General features: G+C 40.7%; 2 protein-coding genes across 4 annotated transcripts in view; one reads left to right on the forward strand and one right to left on the reverse strand.

Moving 5' to 3' along the window:
* The window catches only part of Xpnpep3 (X-prolyl aminopeptidase 3), a 54,279-nt gene extending 48,854 nt beyond the window's left edge, over window positions 1-5,425 (reverse strand). Inside the window, exon 1 of one of the 3 annotated variants that reach the window (XM_075959810.1) lies at window positions 5,212-5,425. Coding sequence is in view for 2 of the 3 variants with exons in the window: in XM_075959808.1 (XP_075815923.1) it covers window positions 5,212-5,275 (64 nt within the window). In the remaining variant the exon portion in view is untranslated. The remainder of the gene's footprint in view (window positions 1-5,211) is intronic. The other 2 variants (XM_075959808.1, XM_075959811.1) reach the window with 2 other exon arrangements.
* A 28-nt stretch (window positions 5,426-5,453) lies between these two features.
* St13 (ST13 Hsp70 interacting protein) overlaps window positions 5,454-25,471 on the forward strand; it is a 33,481-nt gene continuing 13,463 nt past the window's right edge. The window contains exons 1-5 of the mRNA XM_075959804.1: window positions 5,454-5,996; window positions 13,669-13,726; window positions 18,511-18,583; window positions 19,642-19,712; window positions 21,637-21,703. Coding sequence (XP_075815919.1) covers window positions 5,887-5,996; window positions 13,669-13,726; window positions 18,511-18,583; window positions 19,642-19,712; window positions 21,637-21,703 — 379 coding nt within the window. The 5' untranslated portion in view covers window positions 5,454-5,886. The remainder of the gene's footprint in view (window positions 5,997-13,668; window positions 13,727-18,510; window positions 18,584-19,641; window positions 19,713-21,636; window positions 21,704-25,471) is intronic.

Consider the following 25,471-nt stretch of genomic DNA (forward strand, 5'->3'; position numbering starts at 1 on the left):
AGTAAAACAGGATTTGCTAGGTTTTTTTAGTTGCTTGATTAAAGAGATGGAGCAAAGACATTTTGGAGTATAGAATTATAATTTTTCCATGTGGCTATTTGATGAGACAATTCCAGAAATTGGACTTGCAAGGTGTAACATTCCTGCTGTAGGCTGCATGGGAGGAGTTTGAGGAGCACTAAGACCAGTGCTGCAGGTTAAGGATAGCAAATGGACGAAGCCAAAGCCCTGAAAGAAAGCAGATTCTTCAGGAGCTGCTTGGTTCACAAGCATGTTAACTACTGCATGGGAGGAAGTAAGCCGCAGGAGGCTCTGAGGAGAGGAATCACATATTCAAATTGGACTCCTTTGCAGTTGCCAAAAGACTCAAGCAAGGGTAGAAAAAGAGAAATTAAAATATTGCCACAGTTTGGTCCAAGGTAGTGGCAATGGGGCCTGTGTGACTTAAAAGTGACAGCATTAGGGTATACTAAAAAGGTAGAACGAACAGGTTATGCTGACAGGGTATGACAGAAGTTGAGACCAACAGGTTTTGGAACACAGGAAACAGCAGCGCAGGGGCTAAGTTTTGGCTATGTTACACAAGGGACGCTAGACTTTATTAAGCATGAAAACAATTTGCTGCATGACTTGTGTTTACATAATCTGTCATTAACTTCTTCCTTTATTACATTATTGGCCATATATGTATCCTGTTTTCTTTTGTATTTTAGAAATGTAATTATTGTCAATTCTAGGCATTATCAAGCTTCTAGTCCCAAATTCTTAAAAATTACAGTATTAAAGGGTGCAAACAAATCATCCAGCAACACTGAAACCTATCACCTTTGTTCAAACACTAAACTGAAAGCCAGAAACATCTTCCTTCCTTTCTTTCTTTTCCTCCCTCCCTCCCTCCCTCCTTCCCTCCCTCTTTCCTTCCTTCCTTCCCAATCTGTTTTTCAAGGTAGGTTTCTCTGTCTGTTTACCTACCTACCTACCTACCTACCTGCTTTTCAAGACAGGTTTCTCTGGTTGTTCTAGACCAGGCTGGCCTCAGCCTTGAATCAAGAGATCACCTGTTTTTGCCTCCAAAGTGCTGGGATTAAAAAAAAAAAAAAAGTGTGTGCCACCACCGTCGGTATAACTACTATTTTTAAATAATTCCCATAGCAAATGTAAACTTTTGCTTAGTATTGTCTGATTCTCAGTGGGGAGGAAAGGTAATTTATCCTTTAGGAGAAACTGGGGACACTTAGCATCCAAAGTTATTTTCAGAAAATCATAAAAGCTTAGACTATTTTAAATGCCATTAACATAAAATGTGTCACTTAGATTAACCTGTCTCCCTGAAGGAGTAAGGTTGGAAATAAGAAAATCCATTTCCAGAACCAAAACCCAACATCTCAAAAACAGCAAGACTGTAATGATATGTCCTCCAATTCATCTCTCCTTTCTTTGAGCTGTATTTCATGTAGCTCAGGCTGGCCTTGAACTTGCTAAGAAGCCAAGGATGAACATAAACTTCTGATCCTCCTGCCTTTATCTCCCAAGTGCTAAAATTACAGGAATGTGCTACCACATCTGGCCCTTTATCCATTTTTAGCTAAAAATTTAGATTTAATTATCTTTCTCAATGCTTAAATTAAAAAAAAATAGCTAGCTGACTGGAGGTGGTAGCACACACCTTTAATCCCAGCACTTGGGAGGCAGAGGCAAGACGGACGCTGGTTAGACTCATGCCGTTAGCCACAGTCAAGTGGCGATACACATTAATGGAGATGGGTTAAACTAACATGTGAGAGTTAGCCAATAAGAGGCTAGAGATAATGAGCCAGGCAATGTTTAAATGAATACAGTTTCTGTGTGATTATTTCGGGTGTGAGCTATCAGGGCGGCCGAGACCAAAAGCAGGCCCTCTCTCTTCACAACAGAGTGGTGCCCAACGTGGTAAACTGACTGCGTAAAATCCGAGAGAGCTTCAAAAAGCATACAGAGTTTAACACAGCATCTTGCTGTTTGCTGGTGGCTTGCTGCAGCTGCTTTAAGAGATTTTCCTGATTCAGCTGTAGCAAAAACAAAAAAACAACAAAAGCCTTGCCATTTTAGAACAAGGCTTCCTGGGCCCTGCCGTCGGTGCAAACTCCAACTATGGAGCACTTGTGGGCCCGGATGTTTGTGTGCCCACTCCGGGTTGGGAACAAAGTACCCGAGACCATGCCTGTGGCTTGACGCTCCCTGCCTGGGCAGAATGTTAGCCAATAAGAGGCTAGAGATAATGGGCCAGGCAGTGTTTAAATGAATACAATTTCTGTGTGATTATTTTGGGTGTAAGCTAGCCGGGCAGGATGGAACAAGGGGCCCCACTCCCTTCAACACAAAAAGTTGGGCAGTAGTAGCACCTGACGTAAATCCCAGCACTTGGGAGGCAGAGGCAGGCTGATCTTTGTTGAGTTTGAGGCCAGCCTGGTCTATAAAGTGAGTTCCAGGACAGCCAGGACTATCTCACAGAGAAGCCCTATCTCAGGAGGGAAAACGTTCTCCTACTCTCCAGGCTGGTCTTGAACTCAGATCCACTTACTCCTGCTTTCCCAGTCCTGGGAAGTATGCACCACAATACCCAGCTCTCATTGTTTCTTGACAGAATCTACAAGGTCTTCACTGAGTCAAAGTCCAGCCTTTTCTAATATGTCCAGGAATTACAGTCCAAGTCTTACTACAAGATAAATAGATTTTGTCAATCACTGCTAATTACATCATCTTCCTTTTAGAATTTAAGATTAACTGGGAGTGTACAGATTGCAGCTTATGCATTAGACCAAATAGTCATTTTGATATAAATACCTTAAAATGATATAAATTACCTTGAAAATACTTCAAAACATTACCATCCATATAAAATGAAAACACTTCCGGGTTCTAGGGCCATGCATATGTGGACAGGCCCACAGGCAGAAGTGCCTAATGGTCCTGGGGCCCACATGTGTGGTTGTATCACACATGGATGACTCAGCTAAGACCTTGGGCACGTGTGTGAGCCCCGTCATCTGCGTATGATAGTCAAGTCAACCTCCTGTGCACGTGTTAGACAGCTTTTAAATGAGGTACGTGCCATCTCTCTCAACTAAGAGGACTTCAAATCAGCAAAATTTGCAGGGCTGGGGTGTGTGTGTGTATAATTCTGTGGTAGAGTCAGCTCCAGGTTCAATCCCCATCACCCACAACCAACCAACCAAAAAACCTACTCTCACTTCAGATATTCATACCTTCCTCAGAAAAGTTTCTTTTTCTTTTTTTTTGGGGGGGGGAAGGGTCTCAATTATGTAGCTCTGGCTGTCCTAGGCCTCACTATGTAGACCAGGTCAGCCTCAAATTCCGAGATCCACCTGCGTCTGCCTCCCTAGTGCTGGGATAAAAAGCATGCACACATCAACTGGGTTAGGCAGTCAATAGTCTTCAATCTAGAGCAGTTCTCAGCATGCGGGGTGTGACCCCTTTGGGAGTTGAACGACCTTTCACAGGAGTTGTATATCGGATCCTACACATCAGATATTTACGCTTCATAACAGTAGCAAAATTATAGTTATGACGTAGCAATGAAAAAATATATTTTTTGGTTGGGGTCAGCTCATGAACTCTATTAAGGGGTAGAAGCATTAGGAAGTTTAAGAGGCAACGATTTAGAGTCTTTCTAAAGAAAGGTGACCACAATGTAGTTGGGGAGGTAAATTCTGGGAGGAGGGGTGAATGACTCAAATACATTGTATGGAAGTATCGACGAATTAATAAGAATATATTTTTAAAAAGAAGAGTAAGCAACACCACGGACAGTCCAAGTCCTATTCACAAGAAACTCAAACCCTAACTCCATGGATAGCCATTGCTTACAATGCAAATGCACTCCTATCTTTCTTTTGTTCTGTTATCCCTTGGGTCAAGATTGTAATTTTTCAGCCATAAGGTCATCTGTTGCTTGTCTATCTCCCAATTCTAGACTGTGAGCAACAGTGGGGAGTAGAGATGCATCGACATTAGCTACTGACTCAAAAGCAACTGAATGAAATTGCAGTTTTTGGCTCACAAAATGAGATGCGGCAAAAAAAAAAAACTGTAACTAGCAAAGACTCAGAAGTGGTATAAAGACTAGACATAACCATGTAACAAACATTGGCCTCAATTGCGTTTCAGTTCCGCATTGGTAAACTGAAGATTCAATGCCACTCCTTCATTAAGCTAAAAAAAAACAAAAAAAAAAAAAACATTTAGTGGGAATATAAGATGCTGAATTTACTTTTCTTAGAGGCAAACTACAATAAATTTACAAGATTTTTATGTATTTTAGTTCAGTACCTAGTCCTAAAGCTGGATCAAATCGGGGTTTACACGAAGTTTCAACAAAGTTAAAGATCAGAATCAAGAAGCTGTCTCTAGCCTGGTAACAGGCCTCTGTGATAATAACTGATCAATCGCGCGTTTATTTTCATTCCTCCCTTCAAAGGCACAACAAACTTTAAAGAACAAGCTCGGTGCAATCAACAATTTTTTAAAATAGAAAGCTGATATAAAAAATTCAATTTCAGCGAGCCCAAGTCTCACACACAAATGTGAGTGAGACTTTTTTCTGGTTAACATTCTGCACAACTCATCTGAAATATAATCCAATATTTGATACCCTTGGTAGGTGAATGACACATTTTTCAGTATAAAATTTTATGTTAATCAGATTAATTGCTCATCACACGGTACACGGAAGGTTCGCGGTCTCTGCGCTGTTTGACTGTTCATAAAAGACTTAGCCATGTCTCCCTCATCTCCGGTACTTTGTGAACTGAACTGCACATGACATTTGTTCCTAAACGTGTTTCTTCTATCTTTCGAGCTAGCTCTCCTATGAAACCTTTGAAAACCGGAAAGATTTTACGTCGCCCTAACAGAAACAAACGGTACTTGACATGCAATACTTTAGCCAAGTTTGATGATAAAAGATACAAATTCCGAATTCGAACATCTTTGAAGACAGTTCCTCGGGTTTTCCCTCTCTTCAGACATTTCAGCTTCCCAGAATATCAAACTAAAACCCACTTTCTCAGAGCAGCGGGTCAAAAGAAAAAACCGTGGGGACCCAGGAGCCGACCGGTCCAGAACCAGGCTCATCAACTTGTAGCTCTTTGGACTGTTTCAGGCTTCTCCAAGGGAAGACTTGGAGGGGACCCCGGCGGGAAAGACTCTAACCTGAGAGGCCGCGGAGCCTGGCTATTACGGGAACCAGCTTGGGGGTTGAGAGCAGGGAAGGCATGGCCAGCACACACGCGTCAGGAAGAGAAAGTACGAATTGCAGGGGGGAAAGAATCCGCCAGCACAGCCGCGTCGCCAGGAAACCAGCCAACCACTCGGTCCCTCCCGGCAGGCGCCGCTCGCGGGCTTTCTTCCCGCGGCGGCGCGGAGTGGTGACGTCACCCGGCTGGGTTTTTGGCGCGCCCGTCCCACAGGCCCCGCCTCCTTCCACCCCCGTAGGGCGTCTCGTTCTGCTTAACGTACACCTTCACAGAATATCCTATTCCAATTGTCTCCCTGTCTGCCGCTTGAAAGCACCGACGCAAGGGCCTTCATCTAGCTCAGGAGCTAGGTCAGAGTTAAAAATACGCGTAAGAGTGTCGGGGTCTAGAAGCAGGCAGTATCACGGACAGCTACACTTCTAGAAGCTTCGAGGCGGCGCACAAGTCCGGAGGTAGAGGGAGTGGGAATGAGCGAGCGAAGGCCCGGGGTCACGAGGCCGTTGGGGGGGAGGAGCCAGCGGCCGGGGAGGTTCTAGTCTGTTCTGCCTCGCGGCAGCCGCCCCCTTACACTCGGTCACGTTGAACCGCGCCCGGGCCTCCACAGCCGCCCCTCGCCTCCCGCCTCCCGACCATGGATCCCCGCAAAGTGAGCGAGCTTCGGGCCTTCGTGAAGATGTGTAAGCAGGATCCGAGCATCCTGCACACCGAGGAAATGCGTTTCCTGAGGGAGTGGGTGGAGAGGTGAGCCCTGGGCCCCGCGGACCGTTGGGGACGGGAAGAGTGGGGAGCTGGGCCCGAGCTAGCGTGGGGCGGAGGGTAGCGGGTCTAGGCCACTCCGTGGTTCGCTCCCCAGTGGCTTTGAGAGGTTATCCGGGGATCAGAAGCTTCGGGTAGTTTCGGGGTGAAAAAGCAGAGGTTAGAGCTGGGTTTCCCACAATGAAGTCTCCAGGGGGGTGTGTTTTGGGAGAAATAAATTGTGGGGATTTGAGCACTGGAAATAATGCGCGAAACAAGACAAAGCATATATAGAGGGGTTGTTTTTGAAACTGGCGTCTTGCTTAAGTTGCCTTGACCCATATATCGTTTTAAGTACTATCTTAATAGTGGTAACTCACTTAATCTCTGATACCTTAAATTATCTGTAACGTACGGTACATAGATTTTAATTGCTTGGAATTGTGTTAGGAATCATTTATACCTACGGCAATTGTAGCGCCCGTCACTTCAGACCCTGTAGCAAAATGGTTTTGCAAAGCCCAGCGTGCTTGCTGGACTAACTGGAGAGTGTTTCGCCTGCGTACGAGTAATTCCGTGAACTGATCCAGTGCCAGCTGCTGGGAGACCGGATTGCTCGGATTTGGCTTTCCCTTTCGTTCTTTTGGCTCGTCGATAAAAGATGTTTAGGACAGAATTAACAGGAAGCTTGAGGACCATTAGAATTTGGGCGGGGGGGGGGGCGACAGTGCTGGCAAGCTGTAACTCTCTGCACCTGCCAGGGGGGGGGGGGGGATGAAGACAAAGTTAAGTCATGCCTTCTGAATTAGGGCCCGCAGTGGAAGCTTACAAGCAGTTGTAGAAATGGGGGTGGGGAGGAGTCTTCAGGAAAAGTGAGAATTCAGTGTCAGGTCGAGCTTGTTAAGAACTTTAGTTAATATCCAAAGAAGAGATGGGGGAAAGGTGAAGTTCTATTTTTAATTAGAATCCGGAAAAAAGCAGTCGTAGCTGTGGAGGTCTGAAAGCTTTTCCATGGAGAGAAGGACTTCTGGGCTTTACTTTGTTAAAGTCAGTTATTTCATTTCTTTTGCATATCTTAAGGTGAATCAGCTTTTCTGAGGGGTTGTTTTCTGGGTTAACTCTTTAGGGGAGGACCCAATAAATAACATGTAATCTTTTTTTTTTAGAATTTATTTGTTATTTATTTGAGATAGGGTCCCACCATGTAGCTCTGCATACTGAGAACTTGTATAAGCCAGACTGGCCTCAAAATCAGAGATCCACCTGTCTCTGCCAGGTATTGTGATTAAAGACGTCTGCCAACACACGAGCAGTTTCATTTCTTAGGTTATTTTATGTGTATTGAGTGTTTTGCAAGTATACGCATGCTCGAGACCCAGGGAGGGAGGAGGGCACTGGATCTTTTGGATATAGAGTTGTGGATGTCTGTACTCCATCCACTATTGTGGGTGTTGGGAATGCTTCCTGGGGTACTCTGTAAGAGCAGCAAATACTCTTAATCCCTGAACAGTCTCCCAGCCTTGGTATGTAATGTTTTGGGTGGTTTAGAATGTAATGTCTCCAGGGACAGGAGAAACTCAGATTCTTTTCCTTTCACTAGGAGCTTTGTCATATCCCCGATACTCTGACCTAGGAAGTACTCTTTTATGTTTTAAATTTATTGTTAGAAAGATGTATTTATTTTATGTATTTTGCTTGCACTTTAGTAAGTACACTGCACGCCTTCTAGTGAAGCAAGAATAGGTATCCAATCCTTATGAATTGTTGTCACACAGTTGTGAACCACCATGTGGGTGGGTGCTGGGAAATAAACCCAGGTTCTCTGAAAGAGCAGCAAATGCTCTTAACTGGTGAACTGTAATCTCTCCAACCCTTCCATTATTTTAAACCTACCAAATGGCAAAGCTGATGCTTCCCTTTCAAGTGTTAGCTACGAAACAAGAGTTGTGGTTCAAGGCTGGTTGTGACAGGAGAGGTCCATTTTGAATGGGCTTCAACCCATTAACTGTTTAGGTGGTTGTGACACGTCTTTAAAGCCAGCAGGTAGCGGTAGGCGAATCTCTTTGGGTTTGAGACCACCCTGGTCTTCAGATCGTGTTCCGGGACAGTCAGGGTTACAGAGAAACCCTGTCTCAAAAAGCCGAGGGAGAGGGGAGAACAGATGAATGGTACAAAATTTATTTTTATAATTACATTCTAGTAGTTTAGCAATCTCCATATTGGAGGGGAGGCTCCTTATCTGACAAAAGAAGAGCTGCAAATCTTGTCCAGGAAGGGGTTCTTTCAAAAATTACTTCTAGTGGGAGGCTTAGTGCTCGTTCCAGCTTATTCCTCCTCCCTCCCCCCAAAGAAACTCACCCTGTTAGCAAGGAATTATAAAGTGGGAACAGTGGGGCAACATGTTGTTGACTTTCCAGTTACTCTGAAGGTTGAGGCTGCTGCAGGCTGGTTGAATATAGTAGGACCCTGATTAAAGACAAAATCCACTTCCACTCCCTAAAAGAATAAACAAACCCTCACATTAAAGTTGCATTTCAAGGCGACTGGAGAGATGGCTCAGAGGTAAAGAACACTGGCTTCTCTTCCAGAGGTCCCGAGTTCAATTCCCAACAACCACATGGTGGCGCACAACCATCTGTAATAAGATCTGGTGCCCTCTTCTGTACTGTAGGATACATGCAAGAAGAACCCTGTATACATAATAAATAAAAATCTTTAAAGAAAAATAAAGTTGCATTTCAAGAGGGTAGAGAAATGCTGCTTTAAAACATGAGCAGTAAACTGGTGTAGTCGTTTTCTGTGGGGAAAATGGGACTGGTGATTACTAAAAATATGAGACTAGTTCTCTGAGCAGGCATATTCTCCAGAAGCAAGTCAGAATGTCACTGTTTTGTGTGGTGGCGTTTTCCCCATTAAGCCTTTTATTCTTTTTCTTTCTGCCATTTTTTATAACTGCTCTAGGATTTTTACTTGTTGAATAAATAGAACTCTAAGGTTTATTATTGTAGTAACTTTATTAAAACAATGGAAGAGAATCCTGTTTTGTAGGACTGGTTGCGCACCTGTGTAACTTGGCTTTGAGCCCTGATGCAAACCCTTCAACAATCCCCCCCTCTTTTTTTTTTTTCCTTTGAAATTTTTGCTTTCTCAAAACCAAAAAAATCTACATGTTGCCATTAGATCATTGTTAGGACTAAGAATTGAGACAGAATTTTAGTGGTTTTTCCCTGATGTTAATCCTAAAACTTAAAGATATTTCTGTTCTGAGCCTGGAGAGATGACTCAGGGTAAGAGCACTGCCTGCTCTTCCAGAGGTCATGAGTTCTATTCCAGCAACCATCTGGTGGCTCACAACCATCTGTGATGAGATCTGGCACCCTCTTCTGGCCTGTGGGCTTAATAAATAAATTGTTTTTTGGTATTTCTGTTACTTGATCCACTCATAGCTTCTTAAAGGAAGGATTCCCAAATAAACTATTACTAAAATTGTAGGTGAAACAGATAAATCAAAGGAGAAAACTGAAATTTTTGTTTTCCCTCATTCCTCTTAGAGGGGATGATGAAAAATAGTTAAAAATATTCTTTCTGTATATTTTGCTTTTCAAGACAGGATCTCTCTATGTAGCCCTGGCTGTCCTGGAATTTGTTCTGTAGATCAGGCTGCTACCTCTGCTTTCCAAGTGTTGGGATTAAAGTATATGAGCCATCAACCAGTAACCAGTGATTTTTTTTTTATATCAAATATAATGTTAGTCTGTGAACAAAAGCAGCATTTATAGCAAACTGTTTTCAACACCTTAATTTTGAGCAGATACTGACTGTATGGAAAAAGAGAACTCTGAAATGGTTTCAACTCTATGTTAATAACAATTTAAGATAATGTTATTAGTAACGTATAACAGAAATGTTAATAACATGAATAGTCCTGGATCTAGAAGTCTCGGTACTTAGCCCAATTTGCAATGACTGACAAAGATGCAGAGGAGAAAGAAATGAAATAGTCTCATTTAAAATTATCACATATACAAAAATGGAAGTTTTCAGTTCTAGGGACTGAATCCATCAGAGCATGCTAGGCAAGTACTTTACTAACTGTGCTACATGCCCACTCAATCTAGTTTCAACTTAGATTGAAATAAAGGTAACAAGAAACTGGATGTGGGTGATGCATATCTTTGATCCCAACATCTGGGTGGTAGAGGCAGGTGGGTCTCTGAGTTTGAGAGTAGCCTAGTCTACATAGTGAACTCCAGGCCAGCTAAGGCTCATGAGACCTGTCTCAAAAAATGGAAAAAAATATACAAATAGATAAAACTAAATCTGAACTTTGTCTTAGGCCTACTTTTATCATTGCACTTGGTGATAATTAAGTCCCCAGGATGTCTTTCCCGTTGTACTATGTAGCACAGTTCACGGAACATGACTGAGTCAATATTTGATAGTGGATAGAGTGCATTCCTACCCTCAGTCCAGAGTTTGTCTGTACATGTGCTTAAATAATAACAGAAAGTAGATCAAAGATTGTAACTCTCATGACAATTATGAATGAAGCTTTGTGTGAGTATATTAAGTTTTGGAACATTGAGAACATTGATCAAAATAATCCATATTTAAGCTGGGTGTGGTGACACACACCCTCTAATCCCAGTAATCAAGAGGCAGGGGCAGGCAGGTTTCTGAGTTTAATGCCAGCCTGGTCTGCAGAAAGAGTTCCAGGACAGCCAAAGATACACAGAGAAACCCTATTTCAAAAAACCAAAATTTACATTTAAAATTGGTTCAGACTTGAAGTAATGAACTACAATTTGGAATGTGAGAAACATGAGATACAGCTTATTAATAAATTGTTCTGTGTTTAATTCTTTAATTTTGGAATAGTTTCAAAATTGATTCCTGATAGTAGGCTGCCAGCATGCTCAATCCCATTCAGTGTTTTCTGCTAATAATGACAGTCTTCTGCAATGTAGCCATCCAAGTAAGGCAACTAGCAAGGATGAATTAATAATATCCAACCCTTAGAATTACAGGTTGCACTCTGTTGCCATGTTTCATTTTCATTCTGAAAGTTTTCAGTTTTACCTTGGCTTTCATGATTTTGACAATTTGAGTATTACAATCCAGATATTTTAGCCTTTCCCTTAATTTGGATTTGTCTGAGCTTTTCTGAGAATTACATTTCTTGGCAGGGCTATCACTTCACAGAGTTAAACTGTTGTAACTATGTTTGGATGTCACCCTACATTCCTGACACTGCAGTTCGGAATTTAGGAAAGACACAGCTTAAGAAAGCTCTGTATTTTCATTAAAATTTAACCTCAAAGAGCCAGTGTTTGGTTACTGTGTGTGTTCTTTTGAAAAGTGGTTTTGTTTGTTTTTAGTGTAGAAATGTTTGTAATGCTATTAAATCATTTTGCTTTCCTGAATTGAAAATTAAGGCATTTTGGATCATGTTTTTTTGTTGGTTTTTGTTTTTCGAGATAGGGTTTCTGTGTGTGGCCTTGGCTGTCCTAGAACTGGCTGGCATCAAACTCACAGGTCTGCCTGCCTCTGCCTCCTGAGTGCTGGAATTAAAGGCGTGGGCCAGCTCCCCTCCAACACACTGTGTGATCTTTTGTCATATAGAAACCATTATTCATTGAGTATATTGAGTAATAGAGTGAGTGTATATGTGTAATTGGAACAGAAAACCTGCACATTTTTTTTTCTTGAATGAATGGTCCTTAAAAAGAAATGTCAAATTTGGTTTACTATGATGACATACACACCTGTAATCTTAGAAAGATGTAGGAAGATCAAAAACTAAAGGTTATATTGGGCTTTGTAGTATGACTCTTAAGTCTTAACAAGTAAAACCAGAGGCAGGGGAGATGCTTTAGATGTTAGGAACATCGACTGCTTTCTTGAGTACCTAGGTATAATTCTCAGCATCCATGCCATTGCTCACAACTGTGTGTCATTAAGCTTAGAATTATAGACAGTTGGGAGCTGCTGTGTCGGTACTGAGAACGGAACCCAGGGCACTTGCAAGAACAATGAGTACTCTTAACCATTGAACCATTTCTTAAGCACCTAAATCTTTTTTTTTTTAAAGGAAAAAAAAACAAAATAAAACCAAAAAATTTTTTTCTATCTGTTGCTTTGCATTTGAACTTCTGTTTTGTATTGGGTTTACTAAAAGATACTAAGGCATGTCACAGATGAGAGAAAGCATTGACAACACATGAAACTGACACAGGCTCATGGACAGAATATAAAAAAGAATGCTCAAGAATAAGATATTGTAATGAAAACCTGAATGAGAATTGAATATTATAAAAATTTTCTTCAGATGACCAAGATTTTACGACAAGTGACTTAATACAATGAAATGTTTGTTTTTGTTTCTTTTTTTCCATTATTTACATAGAGTGTGAGCTGTTCTCGAACCCGGGACCTTGGGAACAGCAGTCAGCACTCTTAGCCTCTGAGCCACCTGTGTGGCAATACAATGAAATGTTAGCATATACCCAGAAAGGCTGGAAATTGAGTGGGGAATAGCAAAGTCAGGATTGAATAAGTGCTATTTCCATGCAGTGTTGGTAACTACTGTAAATTGGTGTAAACAACTCGGAAACTGATGCCCATCTAAATTCAAGTTAGGTATATGCTGTACATCCAGATTCTCCATTGGGAAGGGGTGCAGATGTGGGTGGGGCAGCTCTAGTCATAAAGAAATGGTGGCTTGGTAAGATGGCTCAGCGGGTAGAAGTGCTTGCTTGCCAACTGGACTGATGGATAACCTGGGTTGATTCTAGGGTCCCATTGTGGAAGAGTACTGACTTTTCAACGTTGTACATTTGCACTTTTCATACCACATAGAATAAACAACACTAAAAGATTTAAAAAAGAAATAACAAGGGGCTGGAGAGATGACTCAGAGGTTAAGAGGTCTTGAGTTCAATTCCCAGCAACCACATAGTGGCTACAACCATCTCTAATGAGATCTGGTGCCCTCTTTTGGCCTGTAGGCATATATTCAAGAAGAATATTATACATAATAAATAAATAAATCTTAGTAAATGACACTTAAGGGTCTTTTTGGGTGTTACTAAATTGTCTTTGTTTCTGCTGATTTGTTTTTTACCCATCAACCACTTAGGCATTCTACTGTTATTTATGAGTCTATAACAAAAAAGCATGTAAACTTATTTTTTTGTAGTCTTCTCCCCTCTGAATTTTATTATTTGTATATTGTCTTAAACTGTTTGGGAAGCAGGGCTTTGCAAAGAACCAAGTGGTCCCTGAGCTCCTGACACACTCTGGCCAAGTGTCAACCTTAAATTTCTGCTGTTCAGATATATCATACCGTTTTCTAAGCTGATGTCTTAGGGGATGATTTTATCGTTGTGTTTTTATTGACTTCTCTGTCTTTTGTTTTTCCTTTGGGAATGGGTACTGATAACTATAATAGAAATTTATTAGGCTCTTGAGTGACAGGGGAAAGATTTTATACACTAGTGTGTCAAAAACAATGTGATGTTAACAAACTTAATCATAACAGCATTCATATTAATTAAGAGTGTACTCTTCTAAGCTTTGAAATGTTATCAAGACATTTAGCCCTTTTTAGGTAGAAGTTAATCGCTTTTTAGTGAACTTATGGTGAATATTCTAAACAACTGTCTTTTCTTATTTGAAGCATGGGAGGTAAAGTACCACCTGCTGCTCACAAAACTAAATCAGAAGAAAATGTCAAGGTAAGTTCAAATTTCTTTTATTTGTTTAGGGATAAGACACTATTTTTTTTAAATAGGTCTTTTTGTTTTTTTAACTGCTATTCACAAGTTTTATTATTCCTAATGTTCCCACTTAGAAGTATAATCTTTTAAATTTGTTGTCTTTGAAAAATTTATCTTAGACCAAATCTGGAAGCTGATTTAAAACTGAGAGTTTGAAGTTGGATGCCAGCTGTTTCAGAATAATGTCACCTGTGTGTTTAGTAGCCTGTGAATAGTAGGCTCTGTACTGTTGCTCCTTGTCTCTTTAGTAGCTGCACGAGGGGATAAAGACCTCAGAGCACTCTCTTCTTCTGTCCCTGCTACCTGAGCGGAAATTACCGAGGATGAAGAGTATGAATCATGGTTTTGTTTTAGCATCCTTGGCAGAATGGCATGAAAGGTCGGGAAGGTTGCCCATGGTTTGAGTATGAAGGGGCAAATAACACTTCACATATTTTTCAGTAGTTTTTGTTTTCCTGACTGAGATTCCCCCCCAAGTTTTCTAATTAGTTTGTCTTAAATTGATCGGAAAATCTGTTTATCTTGGAACTCTAAAGGCTTAATTTGTATAAGAAAATAGAAGTTATAATCCAGATGTGGTGATAGAAGCTTGTAATCTCAGCACTTGCGAGACAGAGGCAAGTGAATCGAGGATTTAGGTCGTCTTGTGTTATATAAAGAGCTCCAGGCCATTCTGGATTACCTCATAGGACATCTCCCCAACAAAAAGGAAAACAGCTTTTTTTCTTTTACTTTTTACCTGAGGGTCTGAGTTCGCATTCCCAGCTCATACTTAAAAAGCTGGGTGTTGCAAGGTGGTGTTGGCACTCACCTTTGATCCCAGCACTGGAGAGGCAGAGACAAGTGGATTTCAGATTTTTTTTTTAAGCCAGCCTGGTCAATAGAGCAAGTTCTAGCACAGTCAGGGATACACACAGAGACCCTGTCTTGAAACCCCAAGCTGTAGATGTAGTGACTTCTGTTTCTGTTGTAGACACCATGACCAAAACCCGTCTGGAGAGGAAAGAGGAAAGGGTTTATTTCAGCTGATAGGTAACAGTATCATAAAGGGAAGCCAGGACAGGAGCTCAGGGTAGGAACCTGGAGACAGAAACTGTGGAGGAGTGATGATTAGTAGATAGCTTAGCTACAGCTTGAGCCCACCAGCCTAGAGGTGTACCTCCCACAGTTGGCTGGACATTCCTACATCAGTGAGCAGTTAGAAAATGTCTCAGCAAAGAAGACTGCAGGCCAGTCTGGTCACTTCTTCAAATGAGACTTTCTATTCCCAGGTAACTATAGGTTTGTGTCAAATCGACAGGTGAAGCTAACTATGACATTTCACCCCTTGACACCATGATTTTAAACTGACCTTTTCTTTCTTGTCTCCAGTGATATTAATATGAAATATAAAACTTTAAAAGACCCACAGTTTTTAGTAATTCTAATGCTTTAAAAATTCAATGGGAAGCCGTGTTTAGTGGCCATACTTCTGGCATTAATTTATGTTCTACATTTCTTTCTGTTGGCCAGAAGCTTGGGTTGTTGCTGTGATGGATCTGACTAAGTTGGTTTGGTGTCAGACTGCAGACAAACTTGGAACTTTGAGTTGTAACAGCTGTGGAGTGTTTAGTACTACATGAAAGTCAGGAAGATATGAATGTCTAGAGAAATTCCAGGGCAGATTTTAAGAGAGAATGGAAGAATGCTGTTCATTTACTCAGCTGCTTTGTATATGTGTATGTGATAAAGTTTTACTTTGTAGCTTTGGCTGGCCTACAACTCTCTATGTAGAGTAGACTGGCCTTAGACTCACAGAGAATCACCTGCTTGGAGTAAAGGTATATGCCACATCTGGCTTAGCTACTTTTTTTGTGATGTTCAGGCCCACCTGCTTAGGGAGTAATGTTGTATGAAGTTTCTGTCCTGCCTGGTTTCTGCATTAAGTCCCAAAGAAATCACAGAGGTCTACATTAATTATAAACTGATTCGCCTAGTATCTCAGGCTTATTAACTCTTATAACTTATATTAGTCCATAATTCTTGTCTCTGTTAACCACATGGTTTGGTACCTTTTTCGGTGAGGCAGTTACATCTTGCTTCCTCTGTGTCTGGGTGAGGACTGCAGACTGACTTCCCTCTTCCCAGTATTCTCCGTGCCCTGCCTCTACTTTCTGCCAGGTTGTCCCACCTATACTTCCTGCCTGGTTACTGACCAATCAATGTTTATGTAAAATACAAGTGACAGGGTACAGACTATTGTCCCACAGTAGAGTAGCATTGCCCACAGTGGGCTAGCCTCTTCTACATTAATTATTAAGGTGCTTCACAGATATAATTACAGGCCATTTTGATCTGGGCAATTCTTCATTTGGGGTTTCCTCTTTTCAGATGACCCTAAGTTTGTATCAGTTTGATGAAGTTTTTTATGATAGTGGCATAGGCCTTTAATCTTAGGGATGGTCATGCAGCCAGGCAAACCTCTGCAGCTCACTGACACTTGTATGATCTTGGGCACTATCATAGTTACTTTTCTCTTGCTGTGAGGAGACACCATAACTGAGACACCTTATAGAAAAAAGAGCTTATTGGGGTCTTGTAGTCTCAGAGGGTTAGAGTCCATGAACATTATGGCAGCAGGAAGACAAGCATGGTGATGGGTGGATAACTAAGAGCTCACATCTTGATCCACAAGCACGGGGCAGAGAAAGTGAACTGGGAATGGCATGGACTTTTGAAACCTCAGAGCCAGCCCCTAATGATACACCTCCCCTAGCAAGGCCAGAGCTCTTAATTCTTGCCAAACAGTTCCACTCATTAGGTATCAAGCATTCGTATATGTTTGTCCCTGGGACCCACTTTCATTTAAGTCACCACAGGCAAATTGCGCAAACACCAGACATAAAGTTTTCCATATACATGTGTGTATATATAAAAGAAAACCTTTAGTTGAGTGACCCTGTTTCACAAATATGGTAAAGAGTTATTAATGAAGATGCCCAACATCCTTTGGCCTCTATGTTCATGTAATATGCACACACATGAACATTCATACATATACCACCCTATATATCTAAATGTTCTGGATTAGAATTATAACTGGTCCAAGATGAGTGTAGTATGTATCTGCGATCTCAGCATTTGTGCGGTTAAAGCAGGATAATTGTGAATTTGAGACCAGTGTGGGCTATATATCTTAGTCACTGTGCTGTTTCTGTGAAGAGATACCATTACCAAGTCAACTCTTGTAAAGGAAAACATTTAATTGAGGGTTTGCTTATAGTTTCAGAGGGTTAGTCCATTATTATTGTGGCAGGAAGCACAGTGTTAGGCAAGGCACTGAAGCAGAAGCTGAGACCTACCTACATCCTGATCTGCAGACAGAGGGAGACACTGGACTTGGCTTGGGACTTTGAAACCCAGTGACACACACTTTTGTGCTAATAAAAGCCACATGTCCTTATCCTTTCAAATAGTGCCACTCACTGGTGACTAAGCATTAAATGTATTTGCCTAAGGGGGGACCATTTTTATTGACACTCTCACACTATCTCAAACAACAAAATTATCCACAATAGAAGTATATGCTAACATACCTACAGCTTGCACATTTGTTACTCATCGAATATTTTAAAATTAAAGTTGAGACTTAAGCCATCTTGCTCTGTTTTTGGGAGACAGTCTTACTGTGTATCCCTAGCAGATCTGTAATTTCTGTAGACCAGGCTGGCCTCTTAATTCAAAGAGATATGCTGGGATTAAAGGCATGTGCCACCACTCCTGGCCTGACTTTGTTTAAGATCGCAAGGGGGAAGGAACCTAAAAGTGCAGTTAAATTACTTCTGTTCTGTTGACAGTTGGATGAGTATATACAGGTTGGCTGGTAGTGATATAATAAAAATAACCTTCTCATTAAAGAAGGCAGTGCAAATTTATCTCCTGTCCTCCCAGTATCAGATTAGATGAAACCATGGGGTACTAAAAGTTGGGGAGAAAAATTTGTTTTCCATCATGTTCTCTTTTAAATTCTTTTTAATTTCTTTGTGTGTTACAATTTGACAGGATACTTTCTTTGGAGTTTTCAAACTGAGCAACCCTTGGAAGCTGAAGTATTCAGAACACATTTGTCATTAAAGCACCATTCCAGCAGGCAGATCTTGAGGCCAGCCGAATGAGTTCAGGATAGCCAGGGCTACACAGAGAAACTCTTAAAAAAGAACAATCACAATCTGAAAATGTGCTCTTTCACATACAGTCTCATGTTGCTGCCCAGAGTGTCCTCAAACTACCCTACCCTACTGTCTTGTCTGTTTTCAGTCTTTACCATCAGTCATGTGTAGTATGGTTCATTTCGCATAAAATGTTAATGTTTTCAGAGATTGGGAGTCTTGTGCAGTGTAAGCTGGCCTCCTCGACTCCTGATTCTCAGGCGTCTATCTGCGTGCTGTGGTTATGGACAGGCGTTTCCATATACAGCCAAGATGTTAGATTATGGAGAGTCAGCGTATAGTGCCTATAAAAGAATATTACCTATGTGAATTATATTTGCTTTTAAGAACCTCAGACGGTTTGAATTCTAAAATACCTATCTTAAAGGTGTGGATAGGGTACCAGATCTAAAGTTAATTAGAAATGAGAAGTAAAGGAAGGATATAGTATTTTTGAATAAAATACATTTATGTGTATATGTTATATGCATACACAAACACAAAATGTGCTACGTTTTTAAGTACTGATAGCACTGTTTAATTTTCTTCTGCTAGGAAGAAAAAAGAGATGATAAGACAGAGGAAAGCATAAAGACGGATGAACCATCAAGTGAGGAGAGTGATCTAGGTGCGTAGTACATGGTAATATGTTTAGATAATCTTGGTAACTCAATCTTGTGAGTGGTATTTTTGTTTAACGGTTTATTTTTGATGCAGCATCTCAGTTTATAGCCGAGGATGATCTAAAAGTGCGAGGCAGTCTTCTTGTCTCAGCCTCCTGAGTGCCAGGTGCTGTTTTTATTTACTGGTTTGGTTATAATACTGACCTACAGACTTCTTATGTGTTACAGAATTTGTCTACACCTGATTTTTGAAGTTAATTCTATTAAAATGAAATCATATTTTGTCATTAGCTAATTTGCTCTTCTATAACTTGTGCTGTCTGAATCAGTGCCTTTAAAAACATTGTGGTACATCTCTGGAAAATTTTTAGAGAAGTTTATTAATTTGCTGATGGGGAGGGTTTGTGAAGGTCAGAGGACAACCCTTGGGAGTCAGTTTTCTCCTTCACTGTGTTGAGTTCCAGGGAAGGAGCTCAAGTTCAGTTAATTTGCTACACTATGTATATTACCATCACCACTACAAGAACAGTTCAAGTAGTAGTCTCTGTTAAAGTTTTCATTTGATGTGTGCAGGTTTCTGCATGTTGTCTATGCACCATGTGCATACCTATTGCTCTCAGAAGCCAGAAGAGGACATCAGATCCCATGGAACCTGGAGTTAAGGGATGGTTGGGAGCCATCATGTGGGTGCTGGGAATTGAATTGGTGTCCTCTGAAAGAATAGCCAATGTTCTTAACCATAGAGCCATCTTTTCAGCCTACCCCTAAGTAGTAGGCTTCCCTACAAATAGTTACTAGTAGTTACTTTTAATAGGGAAATAGTTTATAATGTATCAGAGTTCAGGTGAAACTAGCTCATAGTTATACAAGCAAGTAGTTTTGTGTTTTTGAGATATTATTTATAATACCTATAACCTCCAACTTACTAACAAGTACTTTACTCCTGTGCCACACCTAGATCAGTTCATATGATATTAATAGTTTCATAAGTGATGGCTATTAGGCTTTCCCACATGCTTAGTTTATGTTTTAATTTTTGTGGGTTTTTTTTCAACTTTTGCAGAAATTGACAATGAAGGTGTAATTGAGCCAGACACTGATAACCCTCAAGAGATGGGAGATGAAAATGCAGAGGTAAGTTTAGTGACTTAGCTTAGTTTTTCAAAGGAATTTAATAAATAGAAGTAGATCAAAATATTTCAATGAATCCATTACTATAATACAGATCTAAGAAATTTTATTTTCTCTTTAACACAAAGCTGTATTTTTCATACATGGAGTGATAATTTCAGTACATATATAGTGTATACCGATCAAATCAGAGTAATTATCCTTATTTCCTCATAAAGACAGATTTAAGTATGTCATATTCTTTGACCATGAGTATTCTCTCCCCCATCCCATTCCCCTCTAGATTACAGACTTGTAGGTCAGCATGCCATAGGCACACTTGGATATTTGTGCCTAATGCAGCGCTGTCACAGTAGCCAAGTTAGGGACTTGACCTAGTTGCCTGCCAGCCGGTGAGTTGGTTCTTCTATTATTGTGAAAAGACACCTTGGCAACTTCAAATCCCCAGCAACACTCCGGCAACAAGGGCACATCTACTCTAACGGGTGACACCTTCTAGGCGTCTCAGTTTGTCATCAGCTGGGTCTAAGCATGCAAATAAATGGGCCTATGATGATCATGCACATTCAAGCTACCACATAGATAGAAAATATGTGTGTATACATAGTGGATTTTTACCAAACCATAAAGATGAATGCAGTTATATTGATTGTTAGAAAATAGGTTCATCTGGAGAACCTGTTAAGGGAAATATGTCAAGACTCAGACAAATACCACATTTCTTTCATTTGTGTGTCCTGGGTTGCACATAGATACATAAAGCTATTTTTATATATGTGACATAAATTTTCTTTGAATTCTTTTTATGATTTTTTAATAGAATTTTACTTTTTCGCGTTTGTGGAAGTTTTATGTGGTCTTGGAAACTATGTTTTATAGGCTTGGTTTCTGTTTTATACAATTTTTTGTGGTGTACACGAGCTCTGACGTAGCTTTTGTTGTTTTTGCATTGTAAGGGTCTTACTCAGTAAATAAGCTGGCCTTTGAGGTTCTAGCAATCCTCTACCTCCACCTCCTAAATGCTAAGATGACAGTGTGTGCTGCCACACGGGCTTGCTTGGTGTTTTTCTTTCTTGTTGTACAGATCAAGTAACTTGTCTCTTCTATTGAATTTTCTAGTTAGATATAAAGATAGCTTTCTTTTCTGTTCTTAGACAAAGCAGATTACTTCTATCTCTTCCTCCTCTTCCATCAACACCAAGACAGGTTCTCATGTAGCTCTAATTGTCCTGGAACTCTTAGTGAGACCAGGTTGTCCTTGACCGCAGATTCTCCTGCTTCTGCCTCTTGAGTATTGGGATTAAAGCTGAACTTTTAATGCGTGGCATAGGTCATTTTCGCACAGCAGAGTCGATAAGATGGATGTGGTTAAAGTTACCGTCAAACATTCAACTTTAGACAGGCTATTCAGCATAGGTTTTTGTTAGTCATTGTGTTGTCAGCATTGTTCTTGATTTTTGTCCTCATAGCTGGTATAGGCACTCACAGGATTTTTATGGGACTAAAGTCATAAGACCTGTGTCTTCTATGATTGTAGTGTGAAAGGCAGTAGCTCACTTTTTTTTTTTTTTTGTTTTTTTCGAGACAGGGTTTCTCTAGCTTTGGAGCCTGTCCTGGAACTAGCTCTTGTAGACCAGGCTGGTCTCGAACTCACAGAGATCCGCCTGCCTCTGCCTCCCGAGTGCTGGGATTAAAGGCGTGCGCCACCACCACCAGGCCAGTAGTTCACTTTTTATAGGGACTAAAAGAGGAAAGACATTGGAAGGAAGCAAAAAACAAAAGTCCTACCTGAGGCAGAATGTGAAATGTTTGTAGTTTTCACTACTGGAGGTGAACGCACGAATGTGTGGATAGTGATGTCATCCACAGTGCTCTCTCTCCTCATGCTGTGTCACTACTTCTGAAATAACCTCCCATTTTCTGTTAGATAACTGAGGAGATGATGGATCAAGCAAATGAAAAGAAGGGGGCTGCCATTGAAGCCCTAAATGATGGTGAGTAGTGTGTTCTTTTTGTGTTTCTTTAATAATGGGAATGCAATGGTTTTTTTTCCTACCTCAGTGACTGTTAATAGTGTAAACATGAAGGGTTGAATTTTTGATCTTTACCATCCTGAAGATGTTAAGATCCTACTGTCCAGCCACCCCCTTCCTCGTGGCAAAGAGTTTAGAATTATTCAGCATTGGTTACATTACTTTAGCATAGATGGATTTGACTTAGCCTCTTTCTGCATGTAATATGGCCTTTCTCTGCTCAGAAGCAGCTTTTAAAAAGATGAAAGGGGTGAGGTGGTCTTTAATCCCAGCACTGGGAGGGAGAGGCAGGTGGATCTGGGTTCAAGGCCACCCTGGTCTATAGAACTAATTCTAGGACAGGGCTACACAGAAACTCTATCTCAAAAAAGAAAGAAAAGATTTTAAAAAATCCTGGCAATCCATAACTTTTGATACAGTAATATCTTTTGGCAAGTGGTGTTTGTAGGCCAAACATCTGTTAGAATGGGACTAGAGTCCCGGAATTTTAGGTCTTCAAAAAAAATTACTGTTGGTGGCAACAAGGTGGCTTAGCAGGTAAAGGGACTCATACCAAACCTAGTTGATCTGAGAGAACCACTTTCACTGGTCATCTCCTGACCTCCTTGTGTTCCTTGGCATGCCCCTTCCCACCCATGCCAAAAATTTAATTAAAAATTATGTTGAGTGTTTTTTCTGCATCTATGTGTGTGCACCACGTGTGTGCCTGGTGCTTGTAGAAGCCAAGAGAGGGTGTCAGATTCCCTGGAACTGCAGCTACAGGTAATGTGAGCCAGCATGTAATACTGAGAATGAAAGTTGGCTTTTTGCAGGAGCTTTTAGCCACTGAGCCATCTCTCCAGCCCCTAAATTGTAATTAAAAAATATTAGAAAGGCTTGATATTATTATGTTTAGTTAAATTTGAATGAGTGATCCTAAACTTGGAACTGTTGTGACTATTATCAGTAGCATTTAATGCAGACTACATCATAACTTGGAAGGCATGTCACTGTCATAGCTAACAGTGCTGTCACATGCTTATGCGCATTTGCTCTTGATTTAGAAGATGACTGAAAGTTTTATTTTCAGATGAGTTTAGCTGTCTGGTTCCATATTGACTCCTTGGCTTTTTGGCATGGGAGTGGGGTTAGGATGGGGGAAGTGTTAGTCTCAGTAGTAGAGCTAGGTTAAAATGTCCACAGGACTTCTACTCTGTGGCCAAAGCTGGCCTTCATTAAACTCGAGATTTTCTCCTTCAGCCCTGTGAATGCTGGGGACTTTCGGCATTGGCATCGTCCCCAGCTCATTGTACCGTCTGTTTAGTTTAGGTCCTTGTTGGCTTGTTTATTCTTTGTATTGTACAGTTGCCTTAGTGTTCTGAAGTTTTGATTGATATTTTTGGCTTTTATTAGAACCGTCTTTTTTTATTTTATTGAGAGAGTCATATTATGTAGCTCTAGCTGTCTTGGAACTCCCTTTGGAGACTAGGCTTGCCTGGAACTCACAGAGATCCACCTGCCTATGCCTCCCAAGTGCTGGGATTAAATTTGTGTGACACCTTTACACCCAAGAACTACTGGTTACTACTGTTTTGCCTGAGTGCCAGTACATTTGAAGATTGCTATGATGTTCCTACCTACTGTGGTCAGACTACAAGTATCTCTATATTTTGTTTTTGTCTTTTAGAGACAGGTTCCTTTTGGTGTAGTTTAGGCAAGCCTCCAATTGTGATTCTATTGCCTTAGTCTCTTCAGTACAGGGATTAGAGATATGTGCCATTATGTATAGCTTTCTTACTTTGTTCCTCCACATGAACATGAAACTCCAATCCCCCACACACCATGGTGGGATTGACCCAAGGGTCTTAGGATGCTATTTCCAGTTGGATTTCACTGCTCAGGAATGTTTTTCCTTGTGCTTTATTACTGCACATAAACTTGTTCATCAGTTTCATCTTTGAATTCAACCCTGTGGTTGGTAGCCAGTATCATAGTCCTTTTCCACCATAGTTTTAATTGTCCTGCTATTTAAGTGGCTGTTCTTCTGTTCGATGTTATACATACTTGCAGTTTTATAGTGTGTCTGTGTGATTTCATTAAAACCTTTACTAACAGCCAGTGAGTAAGATGGCTCAGTGGGTGTGGGTCATGGTGTTGCCACTAGTCTTGATGAACTGAACCCACAAAGTAGGGAAAAACCCCACCCCACTCAGAGTTGACCTCTGACCTCTCTTGGCATGCTCCGCTCCACTTAGAAATAAAATAAAAGACGTTCCTCTTACTAGTTGTGTCTGTTCAAAGCCTGGACCCAGGCAGATTGTGGGCTGCTCAGTTCCTTTGCCATATTCTCACTTACAGTTGCTTTACTCTTAAGTGCTGGAGAGCAGAGTGTTCCAGTCCATTTGCTTAGCCGTTCTTTATTACTTTTGTCACTCACTTTACATGTTGTCTGTTTTTCTTACAGTCTTAACAAGATTGAACAAGAGTTACGCCATACAATAGTTGTTTCTGTTTTCCTGTTTCCAGGCAAGCTGTCAATCCGTATAAATTTGACCTAGTTCTGACCTCCCGCCCCCTAAAGACAGGGTTTCTCTGTAGCTTTGGAGCCTGTCCTGGAACTAGTTTTTGTAGACCAGGCTGGCCTCGAACTCAGAGATCTGCCTGCCTCTGCCTCCCGAGTGCTGGGATTAAAAGCGTGCGCCACCATTGCCCGGTGACCTAGTTCTGATTTTATAGTATAGATAAGTGGATCAAAACTTAACATTCTAAGTTAGGTATTCTGAGTATAACCCTGACCTGGAGTTGGCAAAGTCACTTAGTTAAAACATTTGATCACACACACAAGTGCCTTACTTTGGATTCAGTTGTAGTACCTAACAATATCAGTTTTCTACTCAAATGGCAATTTGGATTGAGTGTATTATCTACAAAGTATAAAGTAATGGCTGTTTCCAGAAAACAATTTGACAGCGTTTGTCCTAGGTAAATGCAAGGACGGTTTACTTGTTTAGGGAGATGGGGGATGGAGAATAGATTTCGATGTTGAGTGGAAATTAATTATTAAATTTGGTGATGTAGTTGTAGAACATTTGTATGGAATTGTACAAAGCCCTAGAACATGGTATATTTTTATTATTAGAATTTTGTGTAAGACACATATACACACAGTAGTACTAAGTAAGGCTTTTTTACTCTTTTTTTTTTTTTTTTTTTATTGGTTTTTTGAGACAGGGTTTCTCTGTGGCTTTGGAGCCTGTCCTGGAACTAGCTCTGTAGAGCAGGCTGGTCTCGAACTCACAGAGATCCGCCTACCTCTGCCTCCCGAGTGCTGGGATTAAAGGCGTGCGCCACCATCGCCCGGCTAAGTAAGGCTTTTTTGGGTTGTTTTTGCTTTTTGTTTTTTGAGACCATGTCTCACTATATAGTTCTGGCTCTCTTGGAACTCATGTAGACTAAGCTGGCCTTGAACTTTCAAAAATCCACCTGCCCAAGTGCTGGAATTATTAAAGTGCAATGCCACCCCTCCGGGCACTTATAAATTTTTGTGTGTTTTGTTTTTGTGAAGTTTGTTAAAATCCCGTATTCACTAATTAGGTAAAAATTTTCCCAACAAAGTGTTACATTTTAAAATTCTTCAGTTGTCTTGCTACTGAGAATTAAACTGAGCCATACAAAGAACTTTTCTAATTCTGTTTTTTGTTAGTTAGCTTCTCTTAAAGGACCAATTCATAAACAAAGAAAAAAAAAAAC

This window comes from Microtus pennsylvanicus, chromosome 2 (assembly GCF_037038515.1).
Source record: "Microtus pennsylvanicus isolate mMicPen1 chromosome 2, mMicPen1.hap1, whole genome shotgun sequence".
NCBI classification, from domain to species: domain Eukaryota; kingdom Metazoa; phylum Chordata; class Mammalia; order Rodentia; family Cricetidae; genus Microtus; species Microtus pennsylvanicus.